Source organism: Athene noctua, chromosome 2 (assembly GCF_965140245.1).
Source record: "Athene noctua chromosome 2, bAthNoc1.hap1.1, whole genome shotgun sequence".
Classification (NCBI taxonomy): Eukaryota; Metazoa; Chordata; class Aves; order Strigiformes; family Strigidae; genus Athene; species Athene noctua.
Window position 1 is genome coordinate 57,494,274 of NC_134038.1, and position 21,379 is coordinate 57,515,652.

Consider the following 21,379-nt stretch of genomic DNA (forward strand, 5'->3'; position numbering starts at 1 on the left):
TGAAGCAATGACTCCAGTATCTTTTCATCCCAGTCAGACAGCTGAGCATCTGGCAGAGGGAGGACCACCAGACAGGATGGCAAAAAGAAGGTGAAATGGGGATAAAGCTGCAGAAGAAATTGCTTTAGGGCTCCTGCCTGATAGACTTAGCTAGAGTGTCTCCTTCCACATAGTCCTTCCTCACCAGGACCAGCAGTGTCCCTGCGCTGACAGCAGCCGCCTGGCTCACTTGTTAGGTAGAGAAATAGGTGGATAGTTGTTCTGTCACTAAAATAAAACTACTGTAAATGCAGCAGGTTTTTTTTCAAACAGTTTCAGATACAAACCAGAGGAAACTCAGGGAGCATGGAGGCTGCAGGAGCTGAGGCAGCACTGCTGGGATGAGAGGATGGAGAAACAAAAGTCGCCCCAGTGGAGGAGGCTGGTTGGCACCAAGCACAGTGGTTTCCCAACCCCTCCCCTTCCTCGTGTACACGCCCGATCCCTGCAACTGTATGGGGGAACGAAAAGCAACTCATACTGAACAGCACTCCATGGGGATGGATGCCACTCAAATCATGCCAACAAAACTAAAAATTTTTAATGTTTAGTTGCATTTTCTTCTCAGAGATGAAGAAAACAGGTCCAGGTTTCTAAGGAGCTATGTGGAAAGCAGAAGAGGGAAAACTGAAGACATGTTCAGAAACATCCATGGGCATGAAGGCTTCCCCTTGCCAGAGGGTGAGCTTGGACATCTCAGCACACAGCAGGAGGCACAGTTTAACGACGTTTTTCCGCGCCAATTAGTAACTGAGGTTATTGGTTTTTCAAAGTGAGTTGGCAGAGCTGCTGAAAGGAAAGGAGCCAACAGAAAGTCTCACCTCAGAAAGTCTCACACAGGCAGAGCAGGGGAAGTGAAAGGAGGACAGCCTGCTCCCAGCACTCAAGCAGGTAGCGCAGCCCAGACAGTCTTGTTGTCCTAAGCTCAGGTGCTGGGAGAAAGGTGGATGCCATTATGCTGCTAGGCCACTGAGTGTAACGCTTCAGCAGAAATAATTTAGGGAAAGGAGACCATGCTCAAAAATCCCCAGTGAACATCAGCATTTAACGGGGTAGTGCTACATGACCAGAACGTGCAAGTGACCCACACAACAACTAACCATACAACTGCCTGTCAGTTTAAGAGATTTACTGTTACTTCTTAGAATAACAGATGCAGAAAAACAGAAATTGTTTTAAAGTGTAGCTTCATACTCATTTTAACTTTGAGGTAACTTGGTCTGTGATCTAGGAACCTAAGGACACAGACTGCAGCCAAAAACTTTGGGTTTTACTCCAAGCTCTGGCCACCTGGGGTAAGGGGCAGTATGCAATTCATCTAACTTTTCTTTTAGGGAATTTTTCCACCTCTGAAAGGGAATGATGATACTTTTCAGTCACACTGGGACAATCTGCGAGGTTCAGTGATGCATGCAGAGGATAAAGAGATTTTCCACTTACTCAGCTGGCGGTGAAATGGATTGGAACAAAAGCAAGAGTGATTGATACCTAAATTAAGAGATTCTACAGTAGAAAATGTAAGTAATTAAGATATTCTTTTTTAGCAGAGAATGCACTGAAGCAGAAATGAAAGTTATGAATCCCATTTGTTTTTAAACAGAAAAAGAAAATAAAATAGAAGGATATGGGAAAGGAGATAATGGGATAATGAACAATAAGGCTGGGGAAATGGGGGGGAAAATGCCTAATTAGCTAATTTCAAAACCAAAGCTGTATAACATAGCTGATTTTAAATCAGCTATAAACCGTACCTGATTGGTTCAGTTTTTATCAGCATGTTCCCAAATTCAGCTAAATCAACATAAACAGAAGATTAAGCACATCCATTCTGAGTGTTTATAGAGAAACTGATGGAGACTGCCTCTCATAGAGACAAGGACTAACTCCCTGGTGTGTGCTCAAGTGAGGTCAGTCAGGGCTGCCTTTTTGTACTACCTCTGAGGAATATGGGATGATTCATTTGTCAATGCTTATATATTGAGCTGAAAACACAAAGAGCTACATAAGTGCTAAATGTTTATCATCACAATTTATGGGCATGCCAAAGTATGAAAATATAGGCTGTCAAGCACACCTCAGAAAAACAGTAAAAACAAGTTTGTAATGCCAAGAGAAGTTTGCTAATTATAATCCACATCTCATAATACCAAAAAAGCAATAGCTATCTGAATCTGGTAGGAGGAAAGGGGGTGATGACTGTCCATGCTTTTTCTGTCCCTTTTTTCAGACACTTGCTCAAAGATCATAGCATGCAGATCTGTGTTCTTTACATTATATGAGAAGAAAATTAAAGGGTCACTTCTTCACAGTTATCCTCTGCATGTCCGCACAGCCTGTGATGGGCATGAGTCTGTATTCAAGTGTCAGCGCAGGAATCAGATACATGCAAGCAGACACACGGTGGGAGGAGGGGGAGGTGGAATGATCCAGCTCTCCGCGACGATGAGCAGAGCTGCTGTTAGTGGAGAGGTGTGCTTGTCCCACACCAGTCAGATGGGTTGGTGGATGCAAAAGTGGGAAGGCTCTGTTACAAGAGCAATTGCACACCCATTTCAAATCAGAATACAACACCACTTGTAAAATCTTTGTCATGTCCCTCTGTCCCTCTCATCATGACATTACAACACATCCCAAGAAAGAGGCACCTTTGGCTGTTCTTACGGTAACACACGGCTATTTGAGGGCAGGAGACAGCAAGGAAGTGGCAATTCGCCAACATTATGTCATGCAATGGTGACTGATTTTTATGTTTGCAGCTTATGCTCAGTTTCCGGACACGGCACACAAGTTGCTGGAAGCGCCAAGGCCTCCCTCTCCCCACTAACGAGAACCACCTGTGGCCAGGGCCAGCCCCACCAGGCTGCCAGAGAGCTCACCAGTCGCAGGCTCGCTGCTGCAGCAAAACACAGCTCGGAAACTGGTCTTTCCTGCGTGCAGAGACCTGTTGCTTTTAAAAGGTTTTAGCATGTCTCTTGGTTTACAACCCTTTCAAGTCCAGGGGAAGATAGAGGGATGAAAATCACCTGTGGTGCAATGCCAGTAACGTGAATAAAGCTGTGCCTGCTTCTGCCAAGGCTAAATTTGGCAGTTCGTGCAGGGCGGCAGTTATGATGAACGTGACGGCTCTGCTGCAGGGATGGAGAGCCACCACCATGCAGACTGCCAGGGAGGCTGGGAAGGGCTGCTCTCCCAGAGAAATCGCTGCAGTTTACTTACTATAGTTCATCTGTTGTGTTTTTTCAGAAAGTTTAAAATTTGCTGCAAATCCTGGCACAAACAAGAATATGCTGATTTTAAAGAACTGCTGTATGTAGCGAAAAGAGATGAGTATTAATAACCATGTAAAGACCAGCAAGGGCTACAAATTCTCCCTAGTAAAGCTGGGTAAGTTTGCACTGACTTCCCTGTTGTCACCATTGGACTTCCACCAAAACCTGAGCTAACCATTTTAAATCAATGTTGAGTACAACTCTCCTATAAAGTGAGAGCATCATGGACATTTATGACATGTCCGCTGATGAGTGAATCTCCAAGGAATCCCTCTGAATAAGCGGTGAAAGAGTTGAATTAATTTTGGATGGATTTCTGAATGCCCATGTGGCAGACACTAGGCTGGAAATCTCACAAGAGAGAGTAGTTTTGCAACGTTTCCAAGATTTTCTTTCTACAACTGACTGGGAACTCCACCACTGCTTCTCCTTTCTCATTTGGATATTCCAGACAGTGCTATCAGCATGGCCTAAAGTGCAAAACTCAAAACAGTCAAAGTTATATTAATTTTTTTCAGTCCTGTAAAAAGTTGAATTTGTAATGAAATTCTGAGTGGGGTTCACTAAATAGGACTCTTTCTTTGTCAGTCATCTTGAGCAGTTGCTGATATAAACCAAACCAGCTTGTTCCAGTGAAGACAGACAATAAAACGGAACTAAAGAATATAAAAATTTGTTAAGAACCACTAGATCTTCCTCTTCAGAAGGAGAAACAAATGTAATGGAGAAGGTTAGATGATTTGCTGTGAATTTTCCAGTATTTCTTGGTTCGCCTATTTTTTCAACTCTTCTGCCATGCTGTCATGAATTCTGGTAACTGTCTGCTCACCAGTCACAGCTAGAGGTGTGAACCTTTCTGGACACCAGATATACGTTAATTAGATAGTTAATAAAAAATGAAGACTGCCCAGACTCTGATGGTTCAGGTGATAGCAAATGGACTGTTTACTGTGTAGTAAAGAAACATTTCCTAGTCTAATACTGAGAAACTTACTTTATACAGTTCACAAAATGCTGGGGGAAAAAAACAACTTTTGCAGAATCATGCAATTCAGAAGAGCACTTAGAATGACAGAATCATAGAACAGCCCAGGTTGGAAGGGTACTCAAAAGATCATTTCCTACAATCTTTCATGGGAAATGAAGCCCAGAGGAGCCCACCTGCCCTGGGCTATCCCTTAGTTTAGAAAGAGATGATGATAATAGCAAGGATGATTAGAGTCTTTTGTCAACAGGAGTCTGAACTTGCATTCCTAACCTGTTAACAGAGTAATTCACTTTGCAAAATAATTTAAAATAAGATAATGAAGTTGAACATAAAGTTCTAAGAAAGCACATAGGCTAAAGCCTTCTAAGTAGAATTAAGTCTCCTAAAATGTGGTACATTATACAGCTAATATGAAACTCAGCTGCAAAACTTCCAGAAGGTCATTTAGTTAACTTCTTTTCCTCTGCAAAGGAGAAATCCTGGCTCTCAAACCTAATCTGGTCATCATGACAAATGTGGTGGCTAGACTGGCATGGTTTGGAGCATCATGTGTGACTATAAAGTGTGCTTTTGCTGATAGAGGGTGATGGAAACAGAAGGGCAGTGGAGTGTCTTTATATGTATCCAGGGGTCTCTGCCCTGGCAGTGGGTGCTGCAGTACCGTGGTGGTAAGTGGCAAAAAAAATCAGGCAAAAGTCATGAAAGCTGTTGTGGCCAAAGGACAGCTCACTATAAGATACATAAATTAACTTCAAATACTCTGTCTTGTCAAACACTGCCTTAAGACCAGGTTACAAGTCAACTCCAAAACCTCAGAAATTCATAGAGAGGTAAGGCTATTCTGCCTCTCAGAGGTGAGACAGGTGCTAAAGATGGTCTGCAGCAAGGACTAACAATGGCTGTAGCTCAGGTGAAATATTTTTCCCAGTTCTTGGCTACAGTGGAGCAACAAAAGCATCAGGAGATCAGTGCCTTGCCCTGGAGAGAGGCAAGATACTGACAAGGACTCGAACAGCTACATCTTGCTATTTTGGCAATATCTGCTCTCCTGCTGAGATTTTATTAGCATGCTTAGCCTCTAATTTAGAGAAAAAAATTATGGATGTCCCACCCTGATCTGACAACTCCAGGAATATTTTAGAGACTGTGCTTAAGCATTTGTTCATTTACTACCCTGCATAAACAGAACATTTGGGCTACAAATTCTGAATCTAGATCAAAGCTTTCAGGGAGGTTCTAATGAAGGATTTTGGGCTGGACTCATCTCAGATAGATCTGAAAACAAACTGGATATTCTTTATCTACAATCTGTAGCAAATATTAGTATAACACTCCCTCCAAAAATGAGAGTCATTTAAGCAAGCTTATTACTAATCACTGTAAAACCTATTTAAAAAGTCCTGGTTAAAGAGATTTATAGGCATTTTTCAGATTAAAATTTCCTGTTGAAAAGACAGCTTTAGATTAGACTGCCTCACTCAGATTGCAACAAAACAATCAATTCTGTAATTCCAAATTCCCATTCTCTTAAAGAAGATGTGAAATAACATATCACTGTGAAGTGGATGACACTCCCTGGACTCCTAGGTTTGCCTCACTTTATAAAGCTGATGCCTTCCCATAGATTAAACCATTTGTATTTAAACTATTTTAAACATTACTTGTCTGAAAACTACAAGCAATGCAAGACAGACCTAAAACTCTAAGAAAGCACATAGGTTTTCATTTACATTGGATTACTGGATCTTTACATGAATATGCTTATAGGCACAGTTTTGGACAGGAATAAATTTACTGACTCAGGATAAACTCCATACCACTGCACTGATCCTATTTCTTCATGTTGGCAAGGTCTTATCATTGCCCCAATTACATCCTTTTGCCAAAATAAACAACATCAGGAAGAAAGGAGGCAGCAATCTGAAAAACGGCAAACATATTTTTTCAGGCTGTGGCACTGTGTACATAATTTCTAAAATCATTTTAGCTCATTGACTTGTTTTTGTTAACTCAGATGAAAATAATTTTATGGCAGAATTATGATTTTTTTTTTTAAAAAAAATTGCTTTAAATGGTTACTTCTTGCTATTATTTTCCCATCTCTGTAAATTACCAATTGCGCAATACGGCAACAAGTGAACACAGAAGATACCGATTTTAAATGAAGTTATAAATGAGTGTAGACATTTTATTTGACAGAGATCAATTGGTAATTAACCAGTGCTAATTTATGAAACAACATAACTCCTAAATGAAGAGTAGATTAAGCCTTATTTACACTGGTCCTCCTGCACCACTTAGGACCATGCTTTCCAAAGCAGTTAGAGCACTGCCTTGAACAACTGCCACTCACTTCTCCACTGTGGGCTGGTCTAGAGAAGAAAAGCTGCTAGTGGCAGAGGCAGCTTCATGCAAGTTCTGCCGCTGGTGTGCCTACTCCTGACACATCAGCTATACTTCAGACTCTTCAGTACTCTATATGTTTTTCAGTCTGCAGATCCTAGTGAGCAATGGATGGCATTTCACAACAGTAGATCTGAAACTTCGTAGAAGATCAATGCCTCCATATCTGCTAACAGCACTGTGGCAAATACACTGGGCTATGTTATCACAATATCCTATTTTGGGGGGAAGTACTTTGCTTGCGGAGTCCCACAGGGTTTCAGAGAAAAACATGTAAATTCACCAGATTTCAGACTATCCCTTCCAAAAAAACTGCTTCTGGTGACACCATTCAGTCACTTCTTACAATCACAAGTGTTGAATTTTGAGTTAAGCATTCTTAAAAGGAAGGAGCAGCACAAGGATGATGCAAATCTTAACTGAAAGATACTGTTACTTGAGAACTTTCCAGCTTGTTTATGTATAGTTTAACTTCATTTAGTCTGAAATCAATCAATACAGTGTCATGCTGAATGCATTACTATTCAGAGACAACACATTTTTTTACTGATCAGAAACAACTTGTACATTTCTTGTCAACTAGAGAAATCGTCCAGAAACATCAATGTTAGCAGCTTTTTAAAATACCATCCTTACGCTCTACAGAGAGAAATAATATCCCCCAGAAGTCCGAGGTAGTTTTCACATCTGCCCTAGCATGTGAGGAGAGCTTAACCTGGGGATTGAGCCCTCAAAACTTTACAGAGAAATAAAAGAAATAAAAGCCCTCCTTATGTTTCAGCTCCCCTTCATATATGGATAAAGGTCAGTTTGTAATATCACTAAAGCTAACACATGCAAATACATGTACTTGATGGATTTTTTTTTTCATACAGTGAGTTTATTGCAACTAAGGAGAGTTCACACAACTGAGTAGGTATGCCGGTGATCAGCTGTTCTCTTCTTGCAAAAAGACATTAAACGGCACATTCTGGGTGAGAACAGCAGAGAAGAATTTGGGGAATCAGATTCTTTTCTCAGCATATAATTTACTCATGCAAGCCACCCACTAGTATTAATGGGAATTCTGCATATTTAGCTCTGCTTGAAACCAAAATGGTACATAAAATAGCAAGGTATCAAATTTCTTCTAGGATGAAAAATGCTAAAATATTTTTGCTGCACCATTCCAGTTCATGTGTCTCTCATTTTCCTCCTCTAGCCACTGTTTATATACCAGTCCAATTCCAATCATTAAAAATCATACTAGTGACTTTTCCTCACAGATTTGCACTTCCAACCACTAATAACACCTGTCTTGATGCTCTTCAAACACATCTCCCTGAAAGTTGATCAAAGTAAATCCAGAGTAGAAAGGACTGTGATTAAAGAAACAAGGAATATATATTTACTGCACCTTCTGTTGAGTTGTCATCAGTGTTTTGTATATTCAAACATAATTTCCTATGTAATTTAGGCCATCAGTCCCTCACATGACATCACGTGTAAAAGGCAGATTACCCAACAGTACCAGTTCAGGAGAAAGTCTCAAGAAAGTAACATCATCATTTACTACTTACAAAACTCCAAATTCAATACTGGGACATTTTTAATCCAAAATTTGAAGGTGCTTTTACTTTCTGAAATGAGGCAGAAGAAACTTACTTGCAACCAGATTTTTTTTCATCTCAGGAATTTGTGACTAAGTTAAAATGGCATATTTGTACCGAGTGAAATTTTATCATAAAATGTAGAATTACATTATTTACAAAAATACAACTAAATGCAGAAATTAAGTTTGAGACTATATTAATTGAAAATTAAAGAAAATAAAAATCAATGTGATTTAAAATTAATAAGAAAATATTAAAAACTTAAAAAGGACTTTTACAAATGATGCATATGAAGAGAATTTCATGTGTTCTAGAAAAATGGTATGAATCACATACTTCCTTGCTATTGGAGTCTGGTGATAAAACATTGAGAGATTATATCCTCATAGCCAGCCAAATAGTTGAGAATTCTGAAGCCATGATTTCTATTTTTTTTAATATAAGGAGAAAGTAATATAGGATTTTACAGAAGTTGTGAGCGTTTTAGCTACTTGTTACTAGAAACCAACCGTTCTCCTACGCTGACCTCTAGATGGCACAAAAGAACCTAAACTAAGGAGATATTTTCCTGTTTTTCAGGTAATATTACCCTCCCAATCAGCCTCCAAAAGTCAGCACTTCCAGCATCACAAAACACACATCTATTAACCCGTACTAAATAAAATGTAAAAATAAATATTAAAGTAAGAGCTACAGTAGCTAGGCAGCTCATTTTTTACTGTTTTTAAAGGTGCATTGAGATACAAATAATTAATTGATTCTACACAGTACATCTAATATCTTTTCACCTTCAACTTATAATACTTAAAAGGAACAATAGGCTTACCAGAAATAGGTTAAGGTTTACATTTAGTTTAATGTAAGGATTACTACAGCACTAAAAATACATACCATAAAAACAACTTGCAATCATAATCCAGCAGAAAAAAAAAAGAAAGTAGTAATGAGTAAAATACATCCATTACTTCATCTTATTTTAGATTACAGTATGTAAAAAAATTAAAGGGTCAGTAAAATCACATCAAATCAATATTTACTGCAGCATTAAATAGAAAGGCTGCTTTTGACTTAAGTGATGTAGCCGTTGGTATGAACATAAGACCATCATGTTCTGTGTGACCAGAGATTTTTTATATTAATGATCTCATATTTTGCATGGCATGCGAAGTAACACAGCAGCCCTTATTCTCTGCACACAAGGATGGCACCACACATGCATTTCGCCCCAGTTAAGACACTATGACTTTAGACCTCAGAGCATTTCTTTTCCTTTACCAAAAAATGTGCATGTGTACACCGCCCTTGCATCAATACTGCCACCTATTTCCTTTATCTCCTATCTTAGCCAAATCATTCACACTCACATCTGAGGATCACTCTGACGAAAACCAAAATCACCTTCCTCTCCTAACCTGTCCCAGCTCTCTGCATGCAATTGCCCAGGTGGAACTTTCACCACTCAATCATTCAAAACCATTCAGGCTGAAATGCTTCGATTTCCAATTCTGAACATGACGTTATGCATAACATTTGTCAAAGCATTATGTGGAATAGCATTTGCATCAACATGTGATAAGAAAGCATTGCATCATGTGCCCACCACTTAACGTGAAAGGAATATCTCTCACCTGGCATAGAAATCTTTTGGTGGTACAACCTCCTGAAAGAACTGTAGCTGGTACAAATAAAGTCCAATCAAGTGCCCCGCACTGAATATAGCCATTAATACACACAGACAGCTGAATATCAGCGGATCAAATGCTTGGCAACAGGACCACCATGTGCACAGGCCCAAAAATACAAAGAAATACACAGCTGAAGTCAAAGATGGCACCATCATACCTGTAAAAATAAAAACATGATGGGTTGGAAAAGTGTGGGAAATATCAGTATTTGCTAAACCTTAAGTCTTACAAGAAGCATATTAAAGAATTTAAACCAATTAGTGCTTATGCTAATTATTACAATTAGACCTTAAGACTGCTATTAGCTTTAAGACTAGAAGAGATTATTCTTTTTGTTCAATTCACGTATGTCATACCTTAGCACTTAGTACACAACCACTCTCCAGACATTCTCCTGAGATGAAGTCTTCTCTTTGTTAAGATGTTTCACAAAGCATAGAGAAAACCAGAAACACGGCTGCAAGGCCAGCTAGTAGTGCCTGAGAACACCAGTGTATTAGACTTCAAAATTAATTTTAAGTACAAGATGCTAAAATGGCATAATGGATGAATAGCAAAAAGCCTTCTCATATAAATCTTCAGATATCTTGAGTTACTAAAACAAAAAAGCCCCAACCCTAATGCATATACTGATAATAAGAGAGATGTAGATAAAATCTAGAAAATATTCACTAAATTTTTTTTTTTAAAAAACCTCTTAGAAACTTGTAATTTATATATGACAGAGATGCTGCTGTCTTACATATATATTGGTTTTGCTCTTGCACATGTAGCAGAGTATTTCACTTGTGAAAATGTCTAACTGGTGAAGGACACCCAATGCTCTGCAGGTGGCCTACAAAAAATACATGAGGAAGCAGAAAAGACATACATGTCTAAGAGTGGCAACCATGAGAAAATGACATGAGAGTTACATCCAGCACAACAGTTCAGTGGAGTCTCTAAAGTAACAGTACTGAAGTTCACAGGGACACCTGTCTCTATTTATTTTGGATTTTTTTTTTACTAGGGCATGTCTAGGAGCCACCTTCCTCTGGACAGACCTGCAGGTTCCTGGTGGCCTGCAGCTCCAGTACACCTGCTGGCCCTGCAGCTGGGCCAGTCACTCTGGCAGGAGGACTAGCACCTTGCCAGGTGCCAGCTTGCCATGTCTTCTGGGGGCAGCACTCCAGGGGTTGGTCCCCCATTGGGTTGAGTCCAGGCGCTGTAAGTACTCTTATCCAGATATTTTGCTTGAGCTTCACCATCACATCTTTCATATTGTATTTTAGACCAAATCTTTAGCCTAGGGTTCTCTGTCTCTGCTGGCTTTTCCATAGGCTCACAGACTTAAAAGCATGACAGGAATACAGGGATCATCTATTCTGACTGCCTTCATGATGGGGGCTGTAAAACTTTACCCAGCAATTTCTGCCTCAAGCCTGTAACTATTTCCTTTCTTCTTTCAAAGACATACTTTGTCTTTATTTAACACGTTAGGAGAAGGAAAATCCACTATATCCATAAATATGTTGTTTATTATGGCCAATTACTCTGGCTGTGAAAAATTCAGAATTTATTTCGGGTCTGAAATAGCTTAGGTTTACCACTTAACTATTGGCTCGTATTATAACTTCTACTAGATGAGACATCTGTTAAAAAAATGGAGGCACTTTGTACCTTTGTCAGTACTTTAAGGTTGTAGTCAAATCACCATTCATTTTCTTTTTTTTTTTTTTTTTCTTGGCATGGTAAGTAAGAAAGTATTTAACTAATTAAGCTCTAGGTTTTTCTCTGGAATACAGGCTTCCCAGACCTCAAGTCCTTTTTGTAACTCTCCTCCAAACACCTTCCAGCTCCCAGTGTGTGTTGGAGTCCTGCAGACAAGCTGCCTGTCACCACTCAGAAGAAATTGCCCCCTGCCACTGCTGCATGCTCCTTCTGCTTCATCCTCCTCCGGTGATGTTCAACCATTCAACTTCAGAAGGGTAACAGTAATAGGCTTTATTTTTTTTTTTTTTTTTTTTTAATGGCATCTCTCTTCCTGGATGTCAGGCCCCATGGCAACCCACATAAGCTATTTTTTTTCCCTTTTTAGATTTATTACTTTGCATTTGGCTACATGTAAGGCTGTCAGATAACCTTACCTTACTGAAAGAGCCTGCCTTACTAAAAGGGACACACCTGACCAGTCGTCATCATTCAATATCAAATATCAATACCAGAACAGGTTGTTAGACATTGGAATGAGCTGCCCAGGGCAGTGGTGGAGTGCTCATCCCTGGAGGTGTTTGTCAGGTTGACACAGCGCTTAGGGATCTGGTGTAGTTGAGAACGGTCAGTGTTAGGTTAATGGTTGGACTAGATGATCTTCAAGGTCTTTTCCAACCTAGATGATTCTATGATTTTTTGTACTATTATTTTATACTTCATACACTAGTATACTTACACGTTAAGTATACACTTGTACTTTATATGTAAGGAGTCCATTCAAACATGTGAGGAGGCAGATAAATGCCAATTTACAATTGCATGGTCTAATTTTGAATTCATTAATTACATTAATTAATTCTGGCTGTAGATGTTTATGTGGTACTAAATCACATGCCTTATTAAAACATTGTCTATATCATATCAAAACAGCTATTTTTACCAACCACATCAAAAACCAACATGAAGTCTGCTTATCACTCTTTACACACTAAATGTCTGTCATATTAATATTTTTAAATTTTTCTTTTCTTTTTAAAGGTTATGTGAATACAATGCCTTTTTACACTTGGAAGTGACAGAACCAAAGCTAGAATTCACATTATAATATATATAATATATAGTCACTTAGAATATACAACCATTCACCATTTGGTTATAACAGCAACTGTGAAAGTTGTATACGGAATGTTAGAGCTACACAGTATTAGTACAAATAAATTAAGCAACTCAGCATATTCCAGTGACTGCCAAAAAATGAATTTAAATAAAATCAGCAGCAATTTCTTTTCCCTTAAAAATTTCCATTGTTATTCCCGCAGGTGCTAAAGCGCTGAAAACTCATTTGTTAAACGCATAATCTAATGGACTCTGGAGGAAATTTTTCAAATGCACCAACCTGCTGAACCAAGTAAAATCGTAACAACAACTTTTCCAGTGGTGATTATCATGTTGCCAATAAACTCCCTCAGTTTGGATGCTAGGGAGGCAATTCTACGTAGCAGTTTTAATTTCATCGTTTCCTCAAATTCTGCTTCACCACAGTCTTCATCATCCAGATCTTCTTCATACATCAAAGCGTCATCTGGCTCTAACTTTTCCCTGACAGCCTAAAGGAGGAGAAGGGAAAGAAAAAGAGAATGCAAAAGAGAGAGACAGAAATGCAGAGGAATTTGAAATTAAAAACCACGCATATATTATTTGACAATGAAGTCTTCTTATAATCTTTGACTATGTGCAAGTAACAAGAGAGGTAAGATGTACTAAAGCTAGAGTTGTACACTGATGGCTCACACTTCATATCTGCCTCAAGAAAAAAGGATGTTAAGGGTTGTCTCTGAGAAAGACTGTAGTCGTATTACATGTGCACAACAGGGTGCTTGTTCATTTTTATATTAAATTTGTTTTGGTTTGCTTGGCATTCTTTCCATCTTGCTATCTATCCATCTGTTAAACTCCTCTTTGACTCAAAGGCTTCAGGTATAAACTCCAGACACTAAGCACAACCTTCCTGGTTGATGTTCCTCAACAAATCTAATGTTTCAAACCCTCCTCCATGAAACCTTTATCAGACTTTAAATGCAAAACCTAGAATGGGGCAAGTAGGAGTGATATGAGACAGGGCAACAAGGGCTGAAATAAATGGACATACAGCTCATTGATGGCTGAAGGACAGTTTGCAAGAGGAAAAATACACTAAACAGAGGCTCTGGAAGAGAATGAGAAATGGTGAGATCGGCTGATGGTGAAAAAAAGGAGAAAAAGTGAGCAAGAGAGAAGTACTGAAAGCTTGAGTGATCTGCAACAATTTAGCAGGGGAAATGAGACCAGTGGATTAGAACTACACAATGGAAAAAGGAAAAGAAGGAAATGTGTAAAGACCCCTCATGCTTGAGCAGTTTGTTAGGATTTGGCAATGGCCTTCACCACCAAGTCTCCATCGTATCTTGGAGACTAGAAGATATACACAGCTATTGAGTGATGCAGACTAAATCATCAACCCACAGTGAGCATCTGCAGGATTAGCAAGAGGCCCACCCAAAGATAAAATTTATGGAAAAATTAGTCACTCACAAACATGTAGGGGCATATTTTAAAAAAAAAAAAAAAAAAGCAGTAGTTTTGAGCCAGGTTCTCTCTTGGTGTAATACAGCATAGCTTCTTTGGCACTAATCTGAACTTGTATTAGCTAACGTTAGTTCTGGCCAAGCAGTATCTCTGTGTGTGAAAGTAAAAAAGAGAGACTATTGGTATTTTTCATCAGAATAGCAGTTTTATATTTATTAGTGACCTTTGGCAGCAAAAAATTCCACACCAACAGATAAGATTGCAGTAGGAACAGCTGAACTGTCAGCCTACTTAACCAAATTCTTCAGTACCATTTTGTTATGTGTATTCCCAAAGGAACAAAATTCCCTGTGGACTCCTTCATTTCACTTCTAAGCTTGGTGCCAACTTTCTCCTCTTACTTTGGAGCATTAACAATGTTGTGAATGCCCAGAAAAAGCCTGCTTATTCTCAAGAGTATCTATTTACAATGAAATACATATTAAATATGATAGGGTTGATCTGGGAAATCTACCTTTCTCTTATACATATCCAGCTATTTCACTAGCTATACCCATTATAAATGGAGCACACTAGCATTTCAATTGCTTTCTTATTGTCACCATATATTTATACAGCTCTCAACATATGAACTATTAGATCCTTAATGCAAAATAGTGGAGAGGAGATGGCAGTCCAAACATGCAGTCATCACATTTTGAGCCATGCAGCACAAAGAGGCATTCTGTCTGTTCATCACTGCTGATCATATCTGAGCTATCTAAACAGGAGCTAAATAAATATTCAGAAACAATGCTGACAGTAGGCTGAACATTATGCTCTTACTTCTGCCACAGCTGTTTCTGTGAGAAAGACATACAAAGGGCAGAAGTTATGATAATTTCTGCTTATGTTGTAGTTACTAGATAAACCTGCTCCTCATCTAGTCCTTCTGGCCCCAGTCCTGGTCCTCCTGTACTGGCTCTAGTGCTCTAATATGACAAATGAACAGTGAAAATTTCAGTAGTGTTCATATCCCAAACGAAGGAAGGAGTGAGATTGCTGGACATTTGAAGGTTATGACATGGCGTGCCTACTGTACATGGGTCTGTGTGGAGACCCCTATTTCCTCAGCTAATGCTTTCCATTTGCTGAAGACAATATGCATTAAAATGTGCAATTACGTACAAAAGTGTGTAGGAATAGTTTCAAAATAAATAAGTTATTCCATGAGAGACTGTCAGGACTCATATCTCTATGAATATCACAAATCTACACTGAAAATGAAGACAGGATTCATACATTTATTACAGCTTAAGCTGAACTGGAGTACTGTCTAAATTGCTTAAATATACATATGCAGGAACAGCAAATAAAAGTCTGAAGAGTCACAAAATAATAAAATGTTATCCATGCAGAAGCAGAAAATGTTCTTCAGGGAAAAATGAACAAAATTTAAATATTTTGAAGTGTAAATTGGAAAAAAAAATACACAATAACTTCAAACTATGAAATAAAAAAGGGGACACAAAAGTAAGAAAACCACAAAAAAACAGCCCAATGAGAGATGGGACTCAATACCCTTTTCTGTCTCTTCACCCTGCCTGCCTCTCTCACCCCAGGTGACAAACACTCAATTTCACATATTGACCTCCTCAATATGAGTCTTTGGATTTTTCTATCATAATAAGTAGGACCATGAGTTTTTAACATGGCCAGGCTAATCACTCTTGTTTCACTGATCTGAGGGACCTTTAGGCTACATTTTGTCTTGAGAGTTCAGTATTAGTAATCTAGTACTGATACCCAGGGAGAAGCACTACGAAAGAGGATATTTCACTGGACCAGCCGAGAAGGAGATGATGGTCCAAAATTTAAGCATAGCTAAAAGCTTGCAAGTTGATGAGTTAGTGAAGTTAACTTTCCTTGTATTTCCAATTTTATTTAGATATGAAAGTATGAGTTCCAAGTTGTACAAAAGATTTAGGACCGCACAAGCACTCACAGGAAATTCAGAGCAACCTACTTCTGTTGTTACTGAGGTCATCAGCTGTTGGAAAGAAAACTTCAACATTATGAACCTCAGCAAAAAACAAAATGATTTCTCACATTTTCCTTCTAAAACTACAAAGGTCTGTTTGGAGTTGGGGTTCTTCAAATGCTCTCCTCAGTTTATGACAAGGTATCAAGTGGGAAAACCTGATCATCAACAACCACCATAATCTGCAGTCCTGGATGTTTTTCTAGAACAGATGCACACTGTTTTGCAACTTTTCAGCACAGCATGAATTGTAAGTGATATGGCTGTTCAAGGATTGCCTAGTTTCAGACCAGGACTTTGCACCAGCATGCTCCCTGGTAGAGGTGGATTAGCTTCTACATCTCTCTCTTCTGTAACTGCAAGTGCTTTTAAGGATGATACCTTAGTCCTTCATCTTATCGTACCTCCCAGTGGTGTCATTCATGACCCAGTCAATTATTATTTCAGTGAAGACTATGACAGCTAAACAACTATAGATTTGATATATTTTTGTATACAAACATATTTGTTTGTGATTCAGTATCCAAGGTGAAGTCAAGTAACTGAAAGGCCATGTACCTTTCCTGAAGTAGCTGAAAGGCCATGTTCCAGTGTATGTCAAAAAGACAAACTTTGGATTCTCCCACTCTCACATTCACCGCCCACCAAGTGGATTATCTGGGATGGCTTTCCAGCTTCTCACATTGAGTACTTCAAATTGCTGAAGGCAGGCAAACAGTGAACAGTTTTTACATCTACCATGGTGATAATGTGCCTGTTGTTTTAACACTTTCTGATGATTAAATAGCCATGCAAGTACACGCTCATCACAGAACACCATTGCTCCAGTCAGGCTGTTTTGCAAAGCTCTTTTTACTATGTGGATTAGTTTAAAGCTACAAACCCATGCCGCATAGGCTACAGTTAGAAAAATACTTTTACTTCCATAATAAATTACTTATTATGCAATTACAGGATCCCTGTGGATGCTGATTAAATCAAATAAACTTCTCCATTCAAGAAGTATAGAGCATTTGTGAAGCCATAAACATGTGTTTCCATGACCTTTGCTCTGCAGAGTAGGGCCCCAGGACTTTTTATAAACAAACTAAATGTAGTTTAGTTTTCCAGCAATCGTGTGGAAGTCCCAGGAGTATTTATTGTACAACACTTTTTTAAACTGCCAAACTGAGATAGAGAACAGGCGAGGAAACTGTACAGTCTCTGTGGCAGCTATGGCAGCTACCATTGAGGCCAGGGCCAGAATGTCCATTAGCTACTTTGGGGGTTACTTTATTAACATCCAACTTTTAAATGTTTCATCTGGTACAGTATAAACACTACTGCGCAAAGATATCCTCTAGTCCCAGAGATGTATTTACTAACAGGAAGCCTTAGCTCCAACCTAACCCCCATTCTTGCTTCAGAACACTCCTTGCTTTGTACCTATATTTAATGGTATTGTCTCTGCAAACACAAGTTCACTCATTTATTGACTTTTTGATTCTAGAGAGGACAGGAATGAAACTCTTCAAAAATTCAGATAATGAGCAACAAAGTTTAACCTACTAGAATTGTTACAACTAAGGATATACAAGTCTCTGACTGGACACAACTCCCATCCCTGCAAATGCATTGCATTAATTACTGGGACCTCTCAAGCGTGCACTGCTAAACTCACAAGAGTAAGTTCTCATGAGAACTCAGGTGCTTCCTCCTTCCAGTTGGCTCATAAATGTTGTACAAATAGCCTCTTCTGCAGTATTTTGACATTTCCTCCCAGTCAGAACCAGGAAACAACGAGAGGAGTGAAAAAATAAAAAATAAGCCTGAGAAAAAGCATACAGTTACATGAAGTTCACCAACTGCTTTTAACATGTTGCTTTTAGAATTTTTAACAAAGGTTAAATGGTTCCTGCTCTGTCAGCTCAATTCATCTATGTGTTATGTGGACATTTAAAAAGTTCTAGAGATGCAGTGATCAAACTTAATGTCAAGATGACATTGTGTTTTCCATTGCAGACATGCAACCTGCAATGAGATTGTATGGCAGCACTGCCATGCTCCTAAGGCAACCTGCTTGTGTGGTTATGTTCTGCAAAGTACCTCTGTGAAGGAGAGCCTGAAACAACCTCCGGAGGAGTACTGGCATGGGGTCACTGATTAAGACATCTTCTTGTTGCCTCTGAATTGCCAGTGGGGTTGCAGGGCTCACCCCATCACCTGGCCATTTCCCAGAGCCTGCTCCTTCCTGCAGCAGGCTTACCCAAACAGATACTGGTATGCAGATTCAGCACAAGGGCAGAGTCGTACACCATGGTAGACCATGTTATTTATTGACGGTGATACCAGAGAAGTGCATTCATGATCTGGATTACCTTGGAGGTGCATGGTTTGGTTTGCAGAAAAGATAGGTGCACCCACTTTGCCAGGAGACAAGAGTGAGCAAGCCACAATCTGACCTCCTTCTGGCAATTTTAATCAGTCTCCACAAGAACTGCTCTAGCTGTAGCATCCCAGACCTCAGCACAGACTTCTAACCCCTGCTCCTGATAGCCACACCAGTTTATTTAAAGTCAACTGGATTGTCTTCATGCTGCTCTGCAGTTTACATGGCCTGAGGCATATGCTCATGGCCCACTGCTGACACTGTTACTGTAAAACAAGGATTCACTCTTTGGCAGAGAATTAAGATATCATTTCCTATAACTATTTCTTTACCTCTAATCAAAGACCATATTTTTATTCCATAACTGTAATAGAGTAGCACAGATACAATTTATTAGACATCTTTGTCTAGACAAGTCTGTTCAAGCCATTACTATGCCCAAGTTTTTTGACTTCCTTTTCATTAGGAAAAAAAACCACTTAATGAACAATTTGGTTGAGGAATCATGTGAGACAAGCTATCTGATTCTACTACACCAACAGAACTATAGAAATAGACTCTCTATCTAATATCACATTGTTTTAGTCCAATTGCCTAGATATTGCCTAAGCTGGTCCACTCAGTCTAAATGGAACATATCATAACATGACCAAGTTCCTATTTTTAAGTTTGCTCTAAAAGCCTTTTACCATGCACATACAGCAGTACATACATATGTGCATACAAAAATGCATACAGAAAAAATAATCAGAATAACAATGTTCTTTAGACAGACCCAGCTGTGAATACAAAAGCTGGAAAAGAAATTCAGCTGCTACCTGTTTTACCATCAAAGAAACTGCAAGCCCTTAATGTGATATAAATTATTGTCGTTTTAACCTGCAGTCAATACTAAACCACGTTAAGGTAATCATTTATTGAATTTCCAATTTTGCAAGAAAGCGAAGAACTCCACAGCTGTTTTGAAAGCGTCAGCATGTGAGAAGCGGATTTCCCTGCTTTTTCTGCCACAGAATAGATACAAAAATTTCCACATAAACAACTCCCACATGTCATTCAATTTGAGCTCTGCAGAAGTAGGGCTGCCTAGCAAGAGTATCTTCTTTAAGGTCATCTTGGGTGAGATACATGTTGGGCTCAAAGGGAGGTGGGTCTACTGAAAGCCGTAAGGGAGCACCACTCTACACACACACAGAGGGTGCATGTGGAGGGAGGGCTGCAGACTGCAAGCCAGGACAGAAAAAGAAAACTGGGTAATCTTAGGGGAAGACCCTGATAAATAAGCTGAACTAATCAAGTGTAAGACAATTGTAATGAGCATTTTGGTAGGTGTGACATTAATGAGATAGAGGCATTCTGGAATTCAAACAGTAATCTAAAATTTATATTACTCAACTGAATCACAGAAAAGAAAAATCCTAAATTAACTTTAAGTCCTATGGATCTTAATGAAAAATTTTATCACTGATAGATCTCACATATGCTAAAGCTTGGGTTAAAGGCCTACAGAGCATTAGATACATTCATCAGGGGTGTACCATCAGAAATAACTTTCAGTGTGTTTGCAGTGTTTGATAATAATGGAAGACATACATTTCCACAGTAAAATCCCCTGTGGGAAAGAGTCATTCATTAAAAAAAGGATCATCTGTTTACTGGAAATGCATAGGGGACAGAGGCATTTAGCAATTCAGAGGAAATGAAAAATAAAAAATTAATAGAGACAAGCACAGCAGGATAACAGGAAGGCAACTCATTAAATCCTGTACACAATAGATATTGTACTGAAAGGGCCAAAGATTATTTCACTTCCCAATGTACCTATCGCACCTGAGCAAACACCAAGTGATTTCAGCACAAGACTCACTTGGCCAATATGGAAATACAGTTTCACATCTTGACTTCAAAAAGATGTCAGGCATATAAGCCAAATTCAAAAGAGAGGGGAACTCACAGGCAGAATTCAGCTGTTCGGCCTGAGATGATCAAACACATTTTTTTTTAGTGAAAAAGAAATAGGAAGAGTTGGGTTATGACTACAAGGCACAATTCAGTACAAACTCGAAATGAGCTAGTGCAGGTATGTGAGCAGCACAGCACCCATACGGAGTAATTCTGGGACAAAAAATATATATGTTGAACCATTAGCCATCTTGCTAAGAAGGATGATAAATAGCTCAACCATGGTGCTGTGGTTATTTGCAGTAGTGCCTCAGCTCATACCAAAGTGGCTTGGGTACTTCTCTAGTACCACTCTGAAGAGACACAGATTACTGGGATGAACAGGAGAATGGGACATCTAATCTACAAGAGGGTCCAAAATTACTTGCCTTCTTTCATCTTGCAGAACAACCTTTAAAGAAACACATTCTTTTTCTCCCAAAATATCAGAGAAATAAATGCTAGAGAAGGAAACAGTATACTGGAGCAAAAGAGTAGAAGAACTAAGAGGGTTATAATGCAGTTATGAATACATGTACAATCTAAATTAGATGTTTTCAAACCACCAGAAAAGCAAAATTACAGAACAGGGTCCTGTCAGGTGCAATGGGATGAAGAAAAATTGTCCTGTTTTCAAGATGGTGCTTCCTACCTTCCAGAAGGAATTGTGTGATACAGCTGTCTGCAATAGCAGCAGAATGAATTCCATGACCCAGGAGATTCCTTCTTGTACTGTGTTATTCATCACTTAGGCCGTCCAAAGGCAACAATGTTCCAGGACTTTCCCGTCCTAGTTAACACATCTGTATCTCAAAAT

The 21,379-nt window shown here is 39.1% G+C and overlaps 1 protein-coding gene across 9 annotated transcripts in view; it reads right to left on the reverse strand.

The window, feature by feature from the left end:
- Nucleotides 1-21,379, reverse strand: part of PIEZO2 (piezo type mechanosensitive ion channel component 2) — a 314,600-nt gene that overhangs the window by 112,537 nt on the left and 180,684 nt on the right. For all 9 annotated transcript variants that reach the window (XM_074899237.1, XM_074899233.1, XM_074899236.1 and 6 more), the window contains exons 6-7: nt 13,065-13,275; nt 9,920-10,133 (exon numbers count right to left, since the gene is read on the reverse strand). In XM_074899237.1, coding sequence (XP_074755338.1) covers nt 9,920-10,133; nt 13,065-13,275 — 425 coding nt within the window. The remainder of the gene's footprint in view (nt 1-9,919; nt 10,134-13,064; nt 13,276-21,379) is intronic.